The 22,524-nt window shown below is 31.1% G+C and overlaps 2 protein-coding genes across 3 annotated transcripts; both read right to left on the bottom strand.

The window, feature by feature from the left end:
- Positions 1–7,109: 7,109 nt before the first annotated feature.
- Positions 7,110–9,834, bottom strand: LOC108484524 (rac-like GTP-binding protein ARAC7). Of its 2 annotated transcripts, XM_053029778.1 has the most exons (9): positions 9,710–9,834; positions 9,268–9,394; positions 9,075–9,162; positions 8,848–8,957; positions 8,587–8,650; positions 8,416–8,480; positions 8,221–8,286; positions 8,035–8,141; positions 7,110–7,573 (listed from the first exon to the last, which is right to left on the bottom strand). In XM_053029778.1, the coding sequence occupies exons 2-9, from the start codon at positions 9,364–9,366 to the stop codon at positions 7,543–7,545; spliced, it is 630 nt and encodes a 209-aa protein (XP_052885738.1). In that variant the 5' UTR covers positions 9,367–9,394; positions 9,710–9,834; the 3' UTR covers positions 7,110–7,542. The 2 variants fall into 2 exon arrangements, with proteins under 2 accessions (XP_052885738.1, XP_052885737.1); XM_053029777.1 differs by lacking the exon at positions 9,710–9,834 and having other exon boundaries at positions 9,268–9,656.
- A 5,595-nt stretch (positions 9,835–15,429) lies between these two features.
- On the bottom strand, positions 15,430–17,145 carry LOC108485812 (uncharacterized). The gene is made up of 3 exons (XM_053030169.1): positions 16,960–17,145; positions 16,382–16,852; positions 15,430–16,156 (listed from the first exon to the last, which is right to left on the bottom strand). Exons 1-3 carry the CDS (start codon positions 17,047–17,049, stop codon positions 15,491–15,493), a joined length of 1,227 nt encoding a protein of 408 aa, XP_052886129.1. The 5' UTR covers positions 17,050–17,145; the 3' UTR covers positions 15,430–15,490.
- Positions 17,146–22,524: the final 5,379 nt, after the last annotated feature.

The following is a 22,524-nucleotide window of genomic DNA, read 5'->3' as shown; positions in this document are numbered from 1 at the left end:
CTTCATACGAATGCCTTGGTCTTAGCCGGATATATCAACTCGCACGAATGCCTTGGTCTTAGCCCGGATATATCAACTCGCACGAATGCCTTCGGTCTTAGCCGGATATATTTTCAATGTTCACTTACACATATATCAATATTCAAGACACGTCCATAGTTCATTTTCGTTACTAAAGCTCTAACACAAAATATTTATCAACCTTTACTATTTCGGCTCAATGGCCACACAAACAAGGAGCATAATTTTGATATAATTCAAGTAGGGTCATCACTCGAAGACTTACAGGATGTTGTCGGCGATTTCGACGACTATTCAACTACTTTTCCTTCCCTTTATCGGATTTAGCTCCCTTTGCTCTTGAGCTAATTCACACAAATTTAACTTATTAAAATCTCATCATGATAGCTTATGGCCGAATATGACAAGGAGTGTAAATGGTCATATGGCCATCCTTTAGCTCAAATACACAATGGTCATGCACATTTTTACATCACAACAAGCAATTCAATACATTCAAACATCAACGTGAAGTTCAAAGTACTTGGCCCTTATATACATTAGGCATCAAAGTTGCATATGTACGAAATCATAAATCGAACTCAACACATTAGTTAATATTCCTCTTAGCGAATTTTCTAAGCCAAGAATAGGCATCAATATGCTTGCCTCAAACCGAATGCATGCACACTAATTACCCCTCATGTGGCGAATATACACTTAATACCACACAAAAAAACAGCATACATTTTACTACTAACACATTACATATCGTAATTCATTGCACATCTCTTATTTACTTCATAATCAACACATCATCACAAGCAAATATACACTTTGAATTAGTATATATGTCATACCAATCCATCATGTGCAAACATATATTCATGTAGGTGCAAGGGCGAATTCTCAAATGGCTTATATCCAAATATATACACATTTCCAAAGCTTAAATCTTACTTACCATGCAACATGCATGAATTATACTTATGGATATATCATGGCGAATACCACAACACCACACCATTTCAATTTGGTCATGGTGAAACAAAGAACTTAGTATCTCATTCAAAAAAAATGCTAAAAGAAAATCTAAGAATCTTCAATCCTCCATCACATGTATCACTTTCAAGCTTGTCATTTAACATGCAATGGCATTAACACCACATTCACTTTGGCGAATTTCATTCCCATGACATAACAAGGATTTGAACCATGGGCTAACAAGAACATTAAGCTAGCAACTAAAAACATGCATGAACCTCAAACATACCTTAATCTTGATGCAAGTTTAGCCAACCTCTTCCTAATCCTCTTCCAAACCAAGTATGAAGCAAAACTCCTTCCTTAACCTTAGTATTTTCGGCCAACAAGAGAGTGAAAAGAGATGAACAAAATTTTTCTTTCTTCCTTTAGGACATCCGCCAAGCTATGGAGGAAGATGGACACTTTTTTTTTTTTTGTTTCTCATCTACTAACATTAATTGTTTATTCCATACCCTTATTTTATTCTCTCCATCATAACCCATTTACCAAACATGTTTCATGACATGATTTTTGCCCATAAATCCTTGTCATGGCGGCCACTAGCTATGGGGGAAATTTGACATGCAAGTCCATTGTTTTGCATGCATCCTTTAATTAGTCATCACACATTTCCCTCATACTTTCAAAGTTTATTACTAGGTCCTTTCTAGTGAAATTCACATCTATAATTCTAAATCAAAGCATAAAAAATATCACACATGAGTTAACACACATTACAGGCAATAAAATAAATATTAAATTATTTTTATGCCTTGGTTTTGTGGTCCCGAAACCACATTTCGACTAGGGTCGTTTTAAGGCTGTCACAAGATGGGTCTCAAGGACACAACATTAATGAAAGTCAGTCTAGTTTATGGCTTTGCCAATAAACCAATCACGATTAAAGGATCCATCACCCTCCCTATAGTATTAGGAGATAAAGAGCATATAGTCATAGAAATGGTTGACTTTTTATTGTTAGACCATCCAACCACATATAATGCAATCATTGGTAGGCCAATAATGGAAATGGCTAAAATGGTCGTGGCTACTTTCTATATGATGGTAAAATTCCAAACACTTTCAAGAAGAGTGTACCTGAAGTGTGACTAACGAAAGGCTCGAGAATCTTATATCATTTCCCTAAAGCTTGCAGAAAAATAGATAGTTCTTCCTCCTCCTTCTCCTCCTCCTCTTACATGTTACAATTATATTCAACAAAACTTATTGGTTGGGGTAAATTTGATTGACAAAAAGGACATAGACTTGGAAGGTTTGGAAGTAAGGTCAGAAGACAACCCTCTAAAAACTGAAAGTACAGAGGTCACAAAATCTTTGTGTTTAAGTACAAATGATCTGGAGAAAGTCACAAAGATGGCTGACACCCTCCCTACTACATAAAAAAAGTTGTCAAGCTCTTTACTAATTGAATATAAAGATGTTTTTGCTTGGTCTACTATTGATATGCCTAGTATACACCTCTTAATTTTTCAACATTCTTTGGGGTTGGATCTCTAAGCTCAACTAGTAAAACAAAAAAAAAAGCAACGGTTTTCCCCAGAAACAAGTACAACAACTAGACAAGAAGTAAGTAAGTTGGTAACTGCTAAGTGTTGGAAAAAATCCAATTCAAAAATGGTTTTCTTGCATAACAAAATATAAAAAAATTGAAAACTGATCTAGATTATAATATTTATATCAATAAACCATTTACTGAAATCACACTTGTATTTTCAACTAGACGGATCATTATGATTCCTAGCTTTCAACCGAATGGCTTTCTCTACTATTCTCGTACCATGAAATGCTTCGAGTGTAGGCTTGAATGATTCGAATCAAATACAGAACCACAAATAGTTTTATTAGCTTTCAGTGTGAAAGCAAAATCTCTCTCAATAGAAACTGGTAGAATTGTTATTTCGGAAAATAGAATTGATATTTAGAGAATAAAACTCTCACTATTTTTGGGAAGAATAACAATATCTCAAAAGTCTATTTTTAGCTCTATCGGTGCCATCTATTCATAAAGATAAGAAGTGAACTCCTTATTGAATTGTAGAAGTCTATTTCCAATAGAAAAATGAACTCCTAGTCTAACAAGAAGTATATGAGGTGGCTACCCTAGTTAATTATACTAGGGTTTGTTGTCCCTTACTCTAAACATGATGGGCTTTTGGGCCTCTCCCATATTAGGTCCAATTACATGTACTTCCTAGACTTTTAACCGAATACTTTATAATTCGATCCAACCCGATATTTGTTTTTCTATTTCCCAAAATAAACATTTTAAAATTAATTTAAACAAATTAATTTCTTAATTAAATAATTTTCTCAATCCAATTCTAATTTCGCTTAAATCATGAAAACTTTACCGTAAAAGAATCTACAAGAAAATATATTTAATATTTCTAAATTCAATGATTCATTATGACCAAATGATTTATTTTATTTTTTAACTTTATTTAATTTGAAAAGTATAAATTCATTTTTAGGTCATTTTCATTTTCATTTTGGAGAAAACCAAATTCATTACCAAATGATTTTATCATTTCTCCATTTTTACCATTTCTATTAATTTATGTTCATTTGATTCAACATGCAATTCATTTTTTATTTTAAAGAGCTAGCGGAAGGACCAATTGGTCATATAAGATTAGGGCTCAAATGATTTATAATTAAGTTCCAATTTTTCACCTATAATTTTAAACTCTTTGTAACGAAGTCATTGCATTATAGAATCATGACTGAGCTTTCCCCAACGACATATAATTACGAAAGCAACTCGATCAGTTCTCCTCCAATGATCTTGCTATAAGTGTGTCATCCTCATAGGATATCTTTAATCTTTCTAGGATAAAATCATTCTTCCAATATGATACTATTTTATCTCATGGTAACCATTACATCTTCCTTCATGAAAATTCAATTACTATCAAATAGTAATCAAGTCATTCATCACAAAGACGAATGATTTGTGGCCACATTTACTTTTCATCAATCATGTAATGCCAATGAAAGGATATCATTTACCTATATCTCAAGCAATGAATTCTACTGTTGTGAATGACACTACATACTGCAGAAGTCGTATACCCAACGACTAACTTTTGATTTTTTATTTATTAAAATCTAAGTTTTTACTTACATCAAAGTATACGAGTCACGCATACATAGTCTGTAATCCACTCAGGATTTAGGTATGTTATACATTAAATGTCACAAGTGAATAAATCTATAAATGAATTTAGGATCTATTCTTCTTAGGTCTAATTTGATGTACTATCATTCCATCTAGTCACATCTATATCTTTATCTTCTAGGAGTCATCCGCTCTGATACCCAAAATAAATCATTTCCTCAATTGGACTTGATAAACGACATATTAGTCATTCAATTAATTTGCTCATTTCCGATTAGACAAAGGCATATTTAGGTTTGTCTACTAATACAAGTTGTCATTCCTTATTACGATTCAACCACGTAATACCGCTTACGATTAGTTTAACATTAGACAACTAATGTGCCAATATTTGCTTCTATTTTTCTTTGTATGCAAAAACCAAATAACAATATACAAAAAGGCATTAATGTAATTTATGAATGATTTCATTAACCAATTTGTTCAAAAAATTGACAAGTGTACATAGACAAAAATACTACACTTAAGCCACCATATCCAACACCAGGTTCATCTATAAAGTCACCTACCTAAATTAGTGCCAAATGTGGTAATAGTGCCCAAGCCTAGGAACAAATAGCGAATGTGTGTAGAGTTCACAAATATAAATAAATTATGCCCAAAAGATAGTTTCCCACTACCTTCAATTGATCAGTTGGTGGACTCCTCGATTGGGCATGAATTTATGAGCTTCATGGACGCTTTCTCCTGATACAACCAGTTATAAATCAAACAATCAAGAAAAAACAACATTCATTACTGAGGATGAGTTGTTCTACTATAAAATGATGTCCTTTGGATTGATGAATACGGGTGCCACCTACCAATGCTTGGTGAAAAAGTTATTCACCAATCAAATCAGAAGATGTATGGAAGTATTTGTGGATGATATGTTGGCAAAAAGCACCACGATGGAACAACACATGAATGATGCCGATAAAAGCATGAAAAAGTTACTTAAATCATGAAAGGATTTCTAAGAAATTATATAATTCATAAAATATGAAATGATTACTTAAATCTTGAAAGAGTCAATTAAACCATGAAAAGATTCTAAAAAATTAAGTAATTTTTAATATATGAGAGAAATACTTAAAACCTAAAAGTATTATTTAAAACATGAAAGAGTTCTAAGAAATTAGGTAATTCGTAGTACATAAAAGAACTGCTTAAAATTTTGAAAGTTTTACTTAAAACATGAAAGGGTCTTTAAGAAATTATCTAATGGGTAAATCACATTGGTAGTCACTCAACTATTAGTAAATTTTTTTGGTTATACAATTATAAAAAGTTACAAAATGATCACCCAATTGTTTGACTTTTTCTTTTTTGATCACCTAACTATTCGAATTTTTCTTCTTCTTTTTTGCCACCACTTGTTAAATTACTAACAAATAGATAACTTGATAGCTTTTAAAATTGGAATAATAACCACTTTAACCCTCAATATAATTTATTCGCTTGCAGAATTGAGAAGAAATGGAGAGATCATTTCATTAATTTTTTTAATCAACAGATAAATGATAGATTATTTATATTTAAACTCAAAACATGATTTCAACAACAATCAATTATTTGTCGCACACCAGTAGCTCAAAACCTAATTTTAACAATAATAAAATCATTTGTCACTTTAATTAACTTTCTTTTAGGGTCCGTTTGTTTACATGTAAAAAGTTTTACAGTTCTACATTTTTCTGTGTTTTTTTAACAGAAAATAGCTTGGTCAACAAAAAATGATTTACAGGTCAATGTAAAATAAGTCAATTTTCTTGTAAAATAACTTATCTTTTTAAAAGCGTAAGTCATTTTCCGGAAAAGAGCTCTAGGTAATTTTATTTTTATATAAAATTAACTTAAATCAAACTTAATATTATTATATTGATAGTAGATTTTATTTTTATTTTTAAAATTAATAAAATTTATTAAAATTTTAATATAAAATATTATATTTTTCAATATTATTAAACATACATATTTAATTATTTATATTTAGTTATATAATAAATTATTAATATAATTTATCATTTCAATAGATTATTTAATATTTCAATTTTATTTTAATAATAAATTTAAATAATATTCTTCATGTATTATTAGAAATATTCAATATTAATATTTTGATAATAAATATTTATTACAATTATAAATATATTAATAATAAATATTTTGTAGTATAAAGATTAAAATATGTCATAAGTCTATGTACGCTTTACAAATTTGCAATTTAGTATCTATACTTTTGTTTTCAAGAATTTAATCCTTCTACTTTTCAGATTTGAAAATCAAGTCCAATTGTTGACATTGTTCAATTTTTTTATCAATTTTGTTGATATCACATTTTAAATAAAAACTCACTTGGTAGTCAAGTAATTAAAAGATGACATTATAATAAACTTGAATTTAACAAAATATTTTTAATATATACAAAAACAATGTAAAATATAAATTTTGATATAAAATAAACTCAATTAAATAACGAAAAGATAAGAAAATTTCAAATGTATGCTTATTTCATTGAAAACAACATTTATGAAATATTTACAAGAATCATCAAACAACAAAAAATATTTTACACAAATTTATCCAAAAATCAGAAAATATTAACTTTTTAGAAAATAAGTCATTTTTAGAAAATTATTTTCTAGAAACAATTTTTAGTCAAACAAACATTCTCTTAGATGTTAACTCTAGTAACTGTCACCGAAGTAGCCAAAATTTACACTTCTAGTACCCCTAACAAAAGGAAAAGAAAAATTGCCACCCTTGTACATTTTTTTTCACAAACTAAGAGTCTGATTTAAGAAATAAAGAATGAGTAGCCAACCATCTTTTGGTGAAGTGTTATTATAGAATAAAATACAGAATGAGTTGTTTTCTCCATTTTTTTTTTAAAGAAAAAGAGTTATCTTGAGATTCAAATTTATTCAACGTAGTCTCTTCAAAGTCACTATATAAACTAATGTTTCAAAGTGTCGAGTGATACTATACTGGTTGCACCATTGCATTTTTTCTGGAGTACTAAAAACAGCAACATAGGTCAAGTAAATAATTTTCACCATGAGAGTAAGGGCAAATGAGATCCTAAGCTGATGGATCCCTAAATCACACCAAGTTAATATTCCACCACTACACACACAAAAACCATTCAAGAAAGCAATAAATACATGAGAGAATGAACAATTCCCGCTATCATTCTTCCAGTCAGTTCAGTTTGTCTCTCCATCAACATGTCATTGAGTCAACCAAAACAGAAAACATTAAAACCAGTTCTGAAATTTGCTGTCGGGAAGCAATACTATTCAACAACGAAATCCATCTTTCATCAGTTTCCAAATTTAAGCATCATATCCTCCACAGATTATGCTCCTGAAAACAGATAACCATGTGCTAGTTGGTATTAGATTTCATATCAGTTAAGGTGAATGACCATAGGAAACTTTTCCTCGATTTTGTTCCTATAGAAAGAGGAGATTATAAGGTGCTCCTATAGTTTCAGTTGCATTTCTCCCCTCATATTGTTTGAAGTTCATGTCTGACATATATCCGGACATTCTCTTCTTCTCGGACACATACCATACCCGACACATATTTAGAAATGAATACGAAGATAAAATCCCAAAATTTATGTATACACGTATTAGATACGAACCCTCAAGTCCTAGTAATAACATAGCTGGTAACTGTATTATTTGTTACAATGGTACAAAACAACTCAATAATGTGCACTATAACAGTAACACTAACAAACTAATGTTTCCAAATGACATGAATATGTCATAAACAACCAAAAGTACCAAAAGAGAAGAAAGAAATGAACTACAACTTACGCGATGGAGCAGCCAGATCTCCGGCGCCGTTTCTTCCTCGTCACATCCTTCCTCCTTGGGGGCTGAAGAACAACCTTGATGGCAGTATCGAAAACGGCTTTGACATTCTAATCCAATATTGAATCCGTTAAAAACATGAAGGAAGCACATTACAAGCCACAATATCTATAAATGACATCAAATTACCTGCTGAGTCTTGGAGCTGCATTCGATATAAGCTGCTGCACCAATTTGTTTCCTCAGTTCCTCTCCCTGTGTAAGCATTATATCCAAATCATCTACTTGAATTGCGATCGAATAGCGGTTATGGATCGTAACTGAAACCAGAAATTAGCTACCGAAACATTGCTGACAATAAAGTTGAAGTGAAGAAGAGCATACCTGAGCAGATGTTATAATATTAGACCCCATTTGATCAGCAAGATATGCTCTATCTTCCCGGAGATCTGATATATACACATGCACACAGAAAGAACATAATTCAATGTCGTTAATGGAATTATTCCATTCAAGCAATAGTTGAGTGAAACATTAAATGAAATAGTTTCCTACCTAGCTTTGTTCCAACCAGGACAATGGGAACATTTGGTGCAAAACGGCGTAGTTCTGGCATCCACTGTGAACAGAGAATTTTGGGATATTGGATTAGGAATGTTTTGTTCCAAGGAAGAAAGCAAAGCCAACAACCCTTTTGATTTTAATTGAAATTTATAAAAATTCCACCTTTTTTCAAACATGATGTAAAAGACCATTAAAAAAAATCTTTTTAAAGTTAAAAAGTTGAAGATGAGAAAAAAAAAAAAGAAAAGGTACCTTCTTGAGAACATTTTCATAGCTTGCTCTGCTAATTAATGAGAAAGCTAAGACAAATATGTCTGCACCTCGGTAACTCAATGGCCTTAATCTGCTATAATCCTCTTGACCTTTAAGATTAGATAAAAAAAAAATGGATAAGTCAAATCAGAAATAAAACACCAAGAAAAACCCAGAAAAAAGAACTTTCAACCAATCATAGCAAGCAGCAAAAAAAAAAAAAAAACCTGCAGTGTCCCATAAACCCAAATTAACAATGCTCCCATCTACAGCCACATTGGCACTGAAATTGTCAAACACTGTCGGTATATAATCCTAACAGAAAAAAACCAAAATAATGAAATAAGTTAAAAGTCTATCAATGCAATGAAAACAAGTAAAAAAAGAGTAAAGAAAGTGTTTAGAGGTGGTGACACTTACAGTGGGGAACTTGTTGCTGGTGTAACAAATGAGCATACATGTTTTTCCAACAGCTCCATCTCCAACTGTAACACATTTAATGAACTTTGAAGCACTCATCTTCTTAAACTTCCATCTACTTCTTCACCTAAGCAACAATATGTGTGTGTGTGTAAGCAAGCTGGTTAAGATTAATAGAGTAGGAAATGTTGAAACAGAGAAAGGAAAGTGTGCTTTAGAAGATGAAATAGCTGTAGTTGTAGTTTCCCAAAGAGAAATATATATATTAAAAATGACAAAGGCTTATGAGAGAAGTAATCATCTCTGATACTGTAGTCAAAAGGGGGATGTGTTGCATTGAACTTTATTTATTTATCCATCATCCCTCTCAATATATTTCAAAAATGAATCCAACAGAAATTTTTTTTGAAATGCAGAAATGGGTGCCCCCACCCCACCCTACCTTTCTCTCTCAAACGGGCACCTCTTTCTCATTGTTGCTTTCCAGCTTATGTTCTTTCACATTATTTATTACTACCAAGTAATAAACCCTCCTATAAATTGCACGTAAAAAGACAAACTTTTCCCAACATGTTTCAACTGCTCATTAACTGTTAAATTTGAATAAAATAATTTTGGATAATATTATAATTATAATTATAATTAAAGTATAAATGACTGTTTATATAAAATTTTAAAGAATATATTTATTATAAACTTTTTCCAAATTCATTATCGATTGATCTAATCTACTAATTCAAGTAAATAACATGAACAAAAACTGCTAACTTTTTTTATTCAATCTTTGATTATAATATGGACATTGGATTCTGTCTTTTATGTAACAGCATCAGTGCTTCAAATAAAAAGACAGAAGAACAGTTATGGGAAATGGTTTCTTTTTTTTAAACAGTTTTTTGAAATGAATGCGACCGTTGGATTCATTCAATTTTCTTACACCAACCTATGTTATGTCCTCTTGTCTTTTATCCTATTGTAAAGGACAACATATAAACATAGCCATTTTTTTTTTTGGCGGGGCAATCCGCCCGTTCATCCCCACCATGCTTCTTTCTTTGCTTGGCCCAAATCTCTATTTTCCTTTTTCAGGTGACTTTTACTCGACCTTTAATTAATAAACGTGGGTGTCAAAATAATGTTTTTCTTTTCAACTTTTCTTGAAAAAAAAAAAATGGACCACTTTTTTGGGGCTGTAAATTTGTTCATGCATTTATGTTGGAAGGCAGAGTATAGTTGGGCGCCATTAATTGCTTCGGAAACTGATTTGGTCGTTGCTCTCCTCCGCTTTGAAGAGTTTTTCAGCTTCTTAACCTAATTTAGAATTATGGTCACAAATTGTATGTATAATTGAAGCTAAAAATGAATTATGAAGGATAAATGAAACAAGATGTGAACCTGAAGAAAAAAGAAGGGTTTTATGACAAAGAAAGAAATTAAACTTGAGTGCAGTAATAATGTGATGGATCAAACTTTGAGCGCTTTGCGACAGTCCACTTTTGTTATATGTATTTGGAAACTCTGGATTTTATGCTTTCTGTTATTGCTGCAGATGCAATTGAAGCTCATTTCTAGCTATCTTTTTCTAAATTATAAATGTTCGTTTGTTAGAAAAAGAAGTGAAAGTCTCATTCGAATCTTTTGGTTGATTTTTTCTTTCAGAAGGGAAAATGCTTTTTTGGGTTTTCTAAGAGAGGAAAATTTGGTCTGTTGGGGCCAATTTGGAGCTGTCTTAAACCAAACTTAATGTTTAATCATCATTAAAAATAGTGCCTTCCCAAGTTTTACCTGTAAAAAAACTTTCCCTTGATTTGGGGTTACTCGACAAAGTTTGCAAATTCACTGCTTCATTTCCTGTTTCTATGTTCATTCTCCAAATTCTACTGCAAAGTTGGATTTAGTTTTATCCAACCCGGTTTCTTAAAGGGTTAGTACTCATGCATATAGTAGAAACATACAATCACAGTATTTAGTATTCACACATAAAGTAAGAGCATATATCACACCCGCACACATCGAAAATTTACCACTTGTTACTTAAAATTGAAATCCAAATAGATTCTTAAGTAAATGTTTTTAATCATCAAATCAATCATGGAAATTATAAGATTATTAAAATTTAAATCTCAATACTCAAATAATAGTTTACTTCAAAATCTATTAGAATCCTAAGATCAAGTTATCAACTTTATATTTGTATGATATTCGTATAATATATCTAATGATAATTATATTTAATATTTTAAATAATTTATATGGTATAAATTCTATGCGACATTCATGTGTTCAATATCATTTTGCGTATTATATTTATAGATCCAAATCCAATCTCAAAGCATATATACATATTAACCTAAGTTGGAGGCATAGAGCTCAGTATTCAAGAGGATTAGATTTTTCATGGATTGCCTCGGAATGCTGATTTTTCACCTTCTTTACTCTTGTATGCCCAAATCTATTATCTTTAATAAGTAATGTTTTGTGGGTGAGTATTTGGTAATTGGTATATTAATAGTGTTTTTTTTTACAATAGATTTAAAATTTTAATGTGTATATTTTTTTTATATTTTTATAAAAATTTTGTTAACTCTCTGATTTTGGTTATGGAATCTAAAAACTTTGTTGGTAGTGTACAAAATAATTTTTCATATTTTATTTTAGAATATTATATATTTGCTTTAAGGTTAGTATTTAGTATGCTGGTAGTGTATTTTTTTTTATTCCACAAGCAAGCTCAAATAATTGTCACGTTATAGGTTTTTATCATATCTGTTCTTTTTTATATAATGCCTAAAATTATTCATAGTCAATCTCCAACCCTTAAATAGGAGGTTAATGTGCTTCAACACACTCGAACCCATACCCTCCTATACTGATAACAATGACTATACCAATCGAACTAAAACTCAATCAATTACTAAAATTTAAAAATATCAATCTTCATACAAATAATTGAAATGGAGCAAAACTTATTCATATGATTCAATAATAAATTTGAATTATGATATGTTTAGTAATTAGTAGGTACACTAAATTGAGTGTAATGAATCATTTAAATTAGACACTCCAATTCTTGGAAAGTAAGAAATAAAGTAATTAGGTGGATAATTAAAAATAATTATAATCAATTCAATTATTTTATAACTTTTAAACATATAAATATATTATTTAAGTTTAAAAGTTATTTTTATACACTAATAATAGTAATTTAATCTTAAGACATATTTTATTTTTAAATCTAATTATATGTTATTTTATTAATTTTATTCAAATAATCTTAAAATTTTATTGATGAAAAATAATTTTCTATACATTTTAACTTACTAAATAATATCGAAATTGCATAGTATTTATTATAAATTATTATTACTAATTTTAACTAAATTATAATATATATTATTAATTATTTATACATGAAAGGAATATATATTTATGTTAGACAGAGAATAATTCAACATATATAAAATGTTAGAATAATTAGATAAAATTACATAAAATGTTTATTTTTTGATAATTCTATTAATAGTCATATTGTAGAGTACTTTCTTGAACTAACATGTTATATTTACTTGTTTAGAGAATATTTTCTCAAGCATTATTGTTAATTTTATAATAATTAATAATTATTTTTAATTTAAAATTGTCATGCACCAAAATTAAAATTTTAGATTAAATCAGAACCGATGAATTAATTTTAATTTTTGTTTGAACGTGTAATTGAGCTTCTATTTGAGGCAGATATGCTTAAATGCCGAAAACTGTATCGATAGTTAAACAAAAATCGATACCTTTTTTAATAAGTATCAATACCTTCATATTTTTATACTTATACCAATAATCCCTTGGATAAAAAAAAGAAACATACAAGCTCAAACTCAAATCTTAATTATTACAATAAGATTGATAGTTAAAACTCAATTAGTGTAGAAGTTCTTGATCACCCTTTTTTTTTTTATCATGTTTTAAACGACAATGATATAGTAAATTAAACCTTGAAATAGGATGGAACCCAACAGCCACCAAATTATGGCAAGTTCAATCTGTCATCAGGCTAGTTGCATTTTCACGTTTCAGGTGAACAGTTTTTGGATAAGAATAATACTACCGTATCAAGTAAATGGTCACTCCTCGACATAGTTCCTCCTTTTTACAATTTGGTCCAACTTGCTCCTACTCTTTACACTACTTCCCATCCAGGAGAACCATCAAACAGTTGGAATCATATACAGCAGCTGCCAAATTGATCATAGTTTTTGCATCATCATTTCCTCTCACCATGTCAATCATAGGATCACATACCATCCATTCTCATCATGCCATACAATGAAAGAAACTGACTTAATTGTGCCATATTTTGTCACGAAAACATTTAGATGTTGTGATTGGACTCAGAAGGTTCAAATCAAGGTATAAACAGTCAATATGATATTATAGTGATACGGTGTATGTGGTATGATACTAACTGATTGAATCAGTAAAGGCATAAAAGTTCAGATTTGTCTGAAACCATATAAAGGTTGGTTAGTTTCTATAAATTCACAACAATGAAATCTAAGCTAAAACTAAAGGACAAAAAAGGCACAAAAACATATACAGAACTAAAAAACCTTTTTCGAAGCCTATACTGAACAATTGTACAAGTATCACAAATGACATATTATTATTATTATAAGTTCATCAATCAAGAGTATATTTATACTTTGGTTTCTCCATTGCTGCATTGATCTTTTAACCGTTAGGGTAGTCTCACCCATCAGAATCCTATATGGCAACAAGGTTAGGTGATTGATTTTCTATGCCACCACTGTGACTTGGGGAAAGCTGGCAAATCAGCACTGAGAACATTAAATTATGAAAAATAATAAATCCTGCTGGCAATCTGAGGACCATGTTTCATCAGGCCTAGTCTTGAAGATAAAACTAAAACGTAATATAACCATAGAAGCTGTTCCAACCAAAGGATAATACCAGTCGAAGCAGTTCCAGCAGAACCCCTTAGCTTACGGTCGTCAAGATTGGGAAAATAATTGGGGCACAGTCAAGCAACAAGGCTCAGTGCCAGCAGCTATTCTACAGAATAAATAACTATAACAGGCCCAGCTAGTTTGGTTCTGAAGACATGCAACTTTTTTATATTTTGTTAGGTGTTAAGCATCAGCTGCTAAAATAGACCCTAAAAAGGTACAAAATGTCAAAAGCACGTTGCAACATGTATAACATAGATGATTAAGAGAATGACAGTGCTTGGAAGAATTATCAGTTAATAAACACAAGCAAGGTAATCAAATCATTATCAAGGTATTAAAGCTCATACAGAAAATGGAAATCAAGTAATTAAAATTTCAAATTCAGTGGGACCAATACCGTTACTGATATCTGAAGTAACATGGTAAAGTGAAAACTTAGTCTGGAAATATAACTCCATAATTATAGTTGGTAATTTTCAACCAGGGCTTTTCGCTTTCCCGATAATGTATGTCAGATCGCATGTAATAATTATCTCCAACAAATTGATGCTAGAGAAAGCTGCATTACCTTAAAGTAGCTCCTAAGCACATTATTAAGACTTTTGAGGCGGATTGATTCCTTCAGAGTATTGTCAATAAAGGTAAAATTCTAAACATAAACCTATATATCTTCTTCCACCAAATAGTAACAAGTGAGGCAAATTAGCAAATTAACTTCCGGAAAAAATGACTGATTGAACCTAGTGAAATTAGATAAACCTGATCCAAGTATGAAGGAACATGGAAAGGGCCAAAGAACAGGTAAGAAATGAAAAGGGCTAATCAAATGAACAACATGTTTGTCGCTAATGAATTCAACATATTGATATAAATCAGGTGCAAGATCATAAATGCCTGAATGGTCACAATAGCAACTTTCTCAATTGTCTCATTCTTCTTCTCTGGCCATTTTCTTAGATGTCTCATAATCGTAATACATAAACTTGAAAGGGTCATGGGATTATCCTTTTACAAGTGAGATTAAATAGACATCCTGAAATTAATATGGAGTATATCAAGAAAAGCATGTTCTTCTCTAAGACTATAAAAGGCAATGGCTCCAACAAAATTGCAACATAAACTTATGAAGAACTTAATCAAAGAATAAAAAATGGTTAAAATAGATGCTGCAAACTATACACCTGAATCAAAATTGAACTTCCCCAAAACAAGACTTCCTATAAAATTCAGAAACTCCTACCTTTCAGAGAAAGTGGTAATCAGAAGGAACAGTTAGATCGAAGTGCAAGGGCCAGGGTTCTGGAATTTCCATCTACTACATAAGCAATACCGGGCTTCAAGCTACATCTCTTACCCAGGTTAAGTTTCACATAGGATTCAACCTGAAAGTGGTCCCAATTTCTAGGACCTTCAACAAACCCCCCAACACTCACACCCCAACCAAATACATCTTCAGAAGTATCAGACAAATTAACAGCCCATTGTAAAATTTTCGAATTTGTTTGTTTCATCTCAATCCAACCTCCAAGTCTTTGGTATTCATCAAGTTCAGACTCCAGCATTAGGGCAATAGATCCAGATTCTGGGATGTTTGTGTCCGAAGGCATAAAAGCTGCCTCATTTACTGTATCAACATCTTCAAGATATCTAGACAATCCAACCGGAAGCGCAAGGGCTCCAAGGCGGAAATTACGACTAGCCAATTTAGGCCCTCGGCGAAGGCCTAAAAATGAGAGTTTCAATCTTATTGGAAGATGACAAACAACTTGTCCAAACGTACTGAAGCAATGTTCATTTCCCATTCCACGGAAGGATTGAGCCAGCGAAGCAATGATATTTGATCTTTTCACTGTCACCCCAATTGCACCTCCATTATGCTGATGCAACATAGGTGGTCCAAATGATAAATCAGTGAGGCCCTTTTCCTCCTAGGCAACAAATAAAAACCATTTCAGGACAAGAACTAAAAGTTCATATCAATTATGGAAACTAACCAGGAATAAGAAGTGCAATTCATACAAACAAATGGAATGTACTCAACACTGCATCAAGAATACATGGTTTGTACAATTCAAACAAAACACTTCTCAACATTACAAGTATAAAAAAAAGTAACAGTGAGTTGGAAACCGGGAATAATGAGGGAATACCTGAAGGGAAGAGGCCGAGGTAACATTCAAATCTCTAAACTGAGCTCCAAATGGAATTGCGATAGCAGAAAACCAATCACCAGCACTTCCTTTATAGAACAACTTAGATAGCGTGAGTGGGGTTCCATAGACATCGCCATTACTATTTTCAATCCTTTTCTGATTAGCCATGAATTCAACCCCAAAGGTATCTTTGCCCCCAACAGTGGTTGCAAATCTAAACCTGGAATCAACCATAGTTCTGATTCCTGCCTGACCAACCCCGTCCCAATGTTCGTCGTCGACCTTGGACATTAACAATACAGCTGCGAGAATATCAACTTCCCCTCTCAAAAGGGTATTCGATCCTTCGAATGGATTCTCTTTGGATGTTTTGTAGAAGGAAAGTAAACGTTCGACTTTGTCTTGTCGCTCTCGGAGTTTCATGAGGTCTGAAAATGATTCTCGCTGCAACCGCTTCAAGATTTCAATCTTAAGAATATAGATATATATATTAGAAACAATGCAAGAAAAATAGGGAGGAAGAAAGAACTATACAAAAATAATAATAATAAAAATAAAGAGGAGATTATAAATACCGGATTGCGGCGAGATGAGTAATCACGGCCTTTAACTAAGTCGTGAACGAACCCTTTTATTTTGTCCACTCCAGAAGCTATGGGATTCATTTTCTCCAACCTTTACTTACTCTTTTTTCCCTCTTGTCTTTGAGCGTGGTTTTGGATGAAGGAATCGGTGGAAATGGGATTTTGATTCCGTATTTCAAAAGCGGGACGTCACTTTTGTTTGTGGGCTTTATTGCTGCGGTGGATTATTATTATTACTACAAATCCAATCACATGCAACTACACGTTCAGAATATGGATGTATGTCTGATGTATGCTTAAAATAATATATAATAAACAATAAAACTTGTATAGTTTAAAAATAATTATTCATAATTATAAAATATTTACGATTAAAATTAAAAAATAAATTAAATAGTTTATTATTATGTTATCATCAATTTTACCTTAGTATCGAGTTAATTTATGACACTACCTCAATTAACATTATTATTAACATTAAAAATCTTATCATACAATTATGCATGTGAAAACCACAAATTTAAAATTAACATACAATAAATAATTAAATATATAATTTGAAACTAATTAATTATAATAACATATGAAATTTGTAAATTATTAAAATAAAAATAGATTAAATTGTGAGTACAACGAAATTTACACACAAGTACATAAGATAAACAATGCAAAATGTATTACAATTATTTATCATGATTTGTCTACGATTGTGAATTAGTATTGAGTTGACTTATGACACTGACTCAATTAACAACATTATTAATATATACAACTAATAGAGATAATAACTTGTGCATATTAAAACAAAATGTATAAAATGTATCAAAATGAAATTTTGGTTGAGTGATAAATTTAAGGTTTTATTAATCCAATTGGATTAGGTTTAAATCCTACCATATGCATATTTTAATTGGCTTTTGTAAAAATAAAAAGACTAAAATACCCTCAAATAGTTTAACTTATTTTAATTATGAATGGACATTTTGCAATTTTTAACAGTTGATGACCCGATTGAAGGTGGCACCAACTCAAGAAAATACTTAATAGTATAGCTATACAACTAATAGAAATAATAACATGTGCATATTAAAATAAAATGTATTAAAATGAAATTTTAGTTTAGTGGTAAATTTAATGTTTTACTAATTCAATTGGTGTAGGTTCAAATCTTACCATATGTATATTTTAATTGGTATTTGTTAAAAAAAACTAGGATACCCTTAAATTGTATATTTTAATTACAAAAGGACATTCTTATAATTTCCTAACCAAGTTGGCGACTCAATCAAGGGTGACACCAACTCAATAAAACACTTAATAGATAGTATAGATATACAAATAATGGAGATAATAACTTAATCATATTACAATGAAATTGTACAAATTACATCAAAATAAAGTTTTGCTTGAGTGGTAAATTTAAAGTTATACTAATACAATTGTTGTGGGTTTAAATTTCACCATATACATATTTTAGTTAGTTTTTCTTAAAATGAAAAGACTAAAATACCCTCAAATAGTATAAATTTTTTTTAATTACAAAAGAATATTTTCTTAATTTCCTAATTAAGTTGGTGTGTCACACCCTAAAATAAGTCCCAGAAGTTACGAGGGTATTTTAGAGATTTTAGCTTTAATGAGTTCGGGAATTTCATTAGCATGGTATTCAGAAATGTTTATGTCTATGACATTTTGGAAATTAAATCAAATTTTGAAAAGATACTAAAAAGTCTTTCAATTTTGAAATAATGATTGATTTGTAAAAGGGTCAAAATTCTGTGCGTTTATTAAACTTTTTTACCAAATTTTAAAAATCACCTAATAACTCCCCACTTGCAGCTTATTTTCACTTAAGTTTTCTCTTCATCTTGCTGTGTCGTTTCTTGCTCTCCTAAGCCTCTTTCAATTGATTTTTTATTTCCAAACTCTAATATTTTGATTTCTATCAACATCCAAGCCTTAAACCTCCTAAAATACCAAGAAAAACACCCAAAAACCATAGATTTCTCCATTGTCAAGTTTGTGAGTTTTTCGAATTTTCAACAAAAGCTTCATTTTTCTTCCATCAAAGGTAATCATTTGTCTTTTCATTAGTATTTAATGTTATTTAGTCTTTAAAACAAAGTTTTTAGCCATTAAATTGCATGTTTTAAATAAAAGCCAAAAATTAGGTCATTAATGGTGGATTTCGGGTAAAAACGTGTTTCAAAGTGTTTTTCAATTAGTTGTGACATGATTAGAAGGTTTCTAAATTTACATTGAAGTTTCATTAAAGATTTCTAAAGATTTAGTGAATTTTTGTGAAATTGCCAAAAACATGTCAAAAATTTTGATACCATGAATTGAGTAGTTTTGCGTAATTTAAAGGTTGAGAATTAGTTGTAGGTGAATAAATAGATGCATGGAAGTGGTTTTAGGCAAAACGATTGAGTATAGACCGAGATATTTTGATATCAAGTTTGTTATGTTGAAGATTTCAATTACTTGAGAACTTGACTTATGTTTATGTTTTTGATTGCTTGAGTTGAGTCCTTAGCTAATTTTTGAATGTGTTGTTGTGTGATTTGTTGTGTTAAAGCTTCAAATTCATTAAGACCATCTACGAGTTAAGGAAAGACTAGTTTGGGCTTCAAATTTCGGCGAAAGCATAATTGGTGAGTGTTTAGAATAGCTGCTTGTGGACATGATTCATTGCGTTAATGGAGAATTTAAAAATAGCCTAAACCCCTACTCTAAATTCTAAGTGTAAGCTTTCTCATACTCATGATTTTATATGTGAAAATGTGTTGTGAATTTGTGGATTATAATGTGACATTGTGATATGTGTAATAAGCTTATAATGGCTATTGAGAAAGAGTTAATTGTGGGCATGATATACATGCTACATGATAGTGAAAACGTTATGCTTATAATGTGACTATGCAGAGATAAAGTGCAGTGAACAGTAAGTAAATGTGTGTGTTAATAACAAATATGTTGGCCTTGTGAACCTTAAAACCATTGGATATAGTTGGCATGCCATAAGATTGTGAGAACTCACCTATATATGTTATGTGATTTGGGCTTTGATGCCTTGGGACATGTTTGGTGTAATGGTAGCTCAAGTGCCAAACTATTTTTAAATGTGATGGTATGAAATGTGTTATATGTTGACAAGTGAATCTGATTACTATGTATATGAATTAATGAATAATGCATGAATAACTCTAATATGATATTAAAGATGAGACGTTGTAATTGTGCTAAATGGATATTTCGATAATGCGTGATGACTTGTTTGTATGATAGTTGTTCTAGGCATTCACTAAGCTCGTCAAGCTCACCCACTTCTTTTAAATCCATCACATATTAGTAGCGTTCTGGTGTGAGCGGTGTGGTTCCGAGGGGTGATCCAGGCAAGTCTTTTATGTTAATTCATAGGTGTTTATTTATTCGTTTATGTTTTGGGAAAATAAAGGCAATGTGGTAGAACTATTGCATAAATGTTGCCATGATGTTTTGGTTATTTGCGTAACTTAATTATTCTTAAGATTTATGGATACTGTTATTGTTATATTGCTTGGTTACTCAGACATTGTAACACCCTCAACCTGTATCCATCATCGAAATAGGGTTATAGGAATGCTACAACAAGTTAACAGAAATAATAGGTAAAAATCACGATCATTACAATATAATTTCTTAAATACCACAAAATAATTAATTTACAATAATAACTTACATTTATGAGGCTTAAATCGAGCTTACGGGACTAAAGAAATAATCTTAAAACTTTTAAGGACTAATTTGAAATAAGTTAGGAAAATTTGGGAAAATATGAAAATTTTCAAAAACAAGGGACAAACGACCGTGTGGTCATGCCCTGTGGAATGCCCCAGATCGTGTGACTTTTGAAGTTGGGACACACGACCGTGTCCCAACCCGTGTCTCTACCCATGTAACTCACTGACTTGATACACACGACCATGTCGTCGGCCGTGTAACACACTAACTTAATACACATGGCTGTGTCTTAGACTGTGTGTAGCACACAGCCGTGTGGCAGTCCGTGTCCCAGGCTGTGTGCACCTAAATGAGCCTTAAACATCAAGTTTACCATTTCAAGATTTTTTGGTCACTAAATAATCCATTTACCAACCATTAGACCTATTCAAAATGCAATTAAACAAGCTCAAATCATGTTAATTCAACCATCTTAAGTGCCTAATCAATGTAACCTCAATGGTACCACAAGTATTCACACTTATACAACAATATAAATCATCAAGAAAAACATGCCAATTCACACAACTTAAACTTCTAACCAATATGCCTATCATAGGCATCTCAATTCACAACAATTCAATATAACCTATTAGTCATACATATGCTAAAAGTTTGTATCAAAGACATCTTCCATCATTCATATATCACAATAAGTTATCAACTTACACTTAGGCACAATTTATATATATTTACATACTAAAACAAAAGTAATGACATAGCAAGCCTATTACATGCCATATAATCCAAAATAAACGTTTAAAAACTACTGAAATCGGATGGATAGTGTAACTTGAGTGCTGATTTGCTCATCCAACCTTCAAAAGTATCTACAAGAAACATAAATTAACACAAGTAAGCTTATTGAAGCTTAGTAAGTTCGACGGACAGAAGAAATAAATCTTATCGAAGTAAATATAACAATCAAATCAAATATGATTCAACAACACATGTCTCCTGCCATCCACAATTGAAAATTGGTAAATTGCAAATTTCAATTCAAAGCTTAAATAATAATCTCCGAGAAAACATACATGCCCACAACAGAGTCAATTCAAGATGTCAAGTACATGTCATGCCATTCAAAGTCATTACACAAATTATAATACAATAATTTACGACCTGATGAACAACTTAAAAATAAAAGTACATAAGTAATCCAACCGAAACATGCCAAATGCTCATGAAATCTAATCCAATTGATAACATGCCTCGACACTAAGTGCCTAGCCCGTAGGCTATACATCCGCCCCCATAACACGCCAGGACAAGATAATATAACACGAGGGTTCACAACAAATGTTGAACCTTAGTATACTCGAGAAAAATATATAGATCACACCACATCAATCTCCACTCCAATCCCTGCATAACATGCCGTCATTTAGTTGTATTCTATCTCGCGTTCATCCGGCCCAAGCATCAAAATTCAATAACATTTTCCCAAACAACTTTATATCATCAATAGAACAATTAATATCCACTATTTCATATCATATCATCATACAATTCATATAGATATTAAATTACAAACCAAAAGAACTTACCTGGACTGAATTGTAATAGTTGTAGAAGTTTAGGGACTATTTCACAATTTTTCCTTTTCCACATAAATCAAACAAGGTCTTGATCTAAAATGAAAAATTTTCCAATTATTATCTTACATTTCATATTCTAATTTATTCTACAATTTATACCCTTTTATTTTCAAAATTTACACAATTACCCCTAACTTTTACAATTTAAGCAATTTAGTCCCTTAACCCAAAAATTATCAAATTAAACATTTCTAAA

Source organism: Gossypium arboreum, chromosome 6, assembly GCF_025698485.1.
Source record: "Gossypium arboreum isolate Shixiya-1 chromosome 6, ASM2569848v2, whole genome shotgun sequence".
Classification (NCBI taxonomy): Eukaryota; Viridiplantae; Streptophyta; class Magnoliopsida; order Malvales; family Malvaceae; genus Gossypium; species Gossypium arboreum.
The sequence above is the reverse complement of the archived record's forward strand: the minus strand, read 5'-3'. Positions and strand labels throughout refer to the sequence as shown.

Bases quoted from the DNA above. Each gene is read 5' to 3' on its own strand.
- LOC108485812 (XM_053030169.1), bottom strand. From the start codon at position 17,049: ATGAATCCCATAGCTTCTGGAGTGGACAAAATAAAAGGGTTCGTTCAC. The intron at 16,853-16,959 runs GTATTTATAATC...TATATTCTTAAG, and splicing joins ACTCATCTCGCCGCAATCCG to ATTGAAATCTTGAAGCGGTT. The intron at 16,157-16,381 runs GTATTCCCTCAT...GTTGCCTAGGAG, and splicing joins CCTCGGCCTCTTCCCTTCAG to GAAAAGGGCCTCACTGATTT.
- LOC108484524 (XM_053029778.1), bottom strand. From the start codon at position 9,366: ATGAGTGCTTCAAAGTTCATTAAATGTGTTACAGTTGGAGATGGAGCT. The intron at 8,142-8,220 runs GTAATTTGATGT...ATATTGGATTAG, and splicing joins GCAGCTCCAAGACTCAGCAG to AATGTCAAAGCCGTTTTCGA. The intron at 7,574-8,034 runs GTAAGTTGTAGT...ATCTGTTTTCAG, and splicing joins AGATCTGGCTGCTCCATCGC to GAGCATAATCTGTGGAGGAT.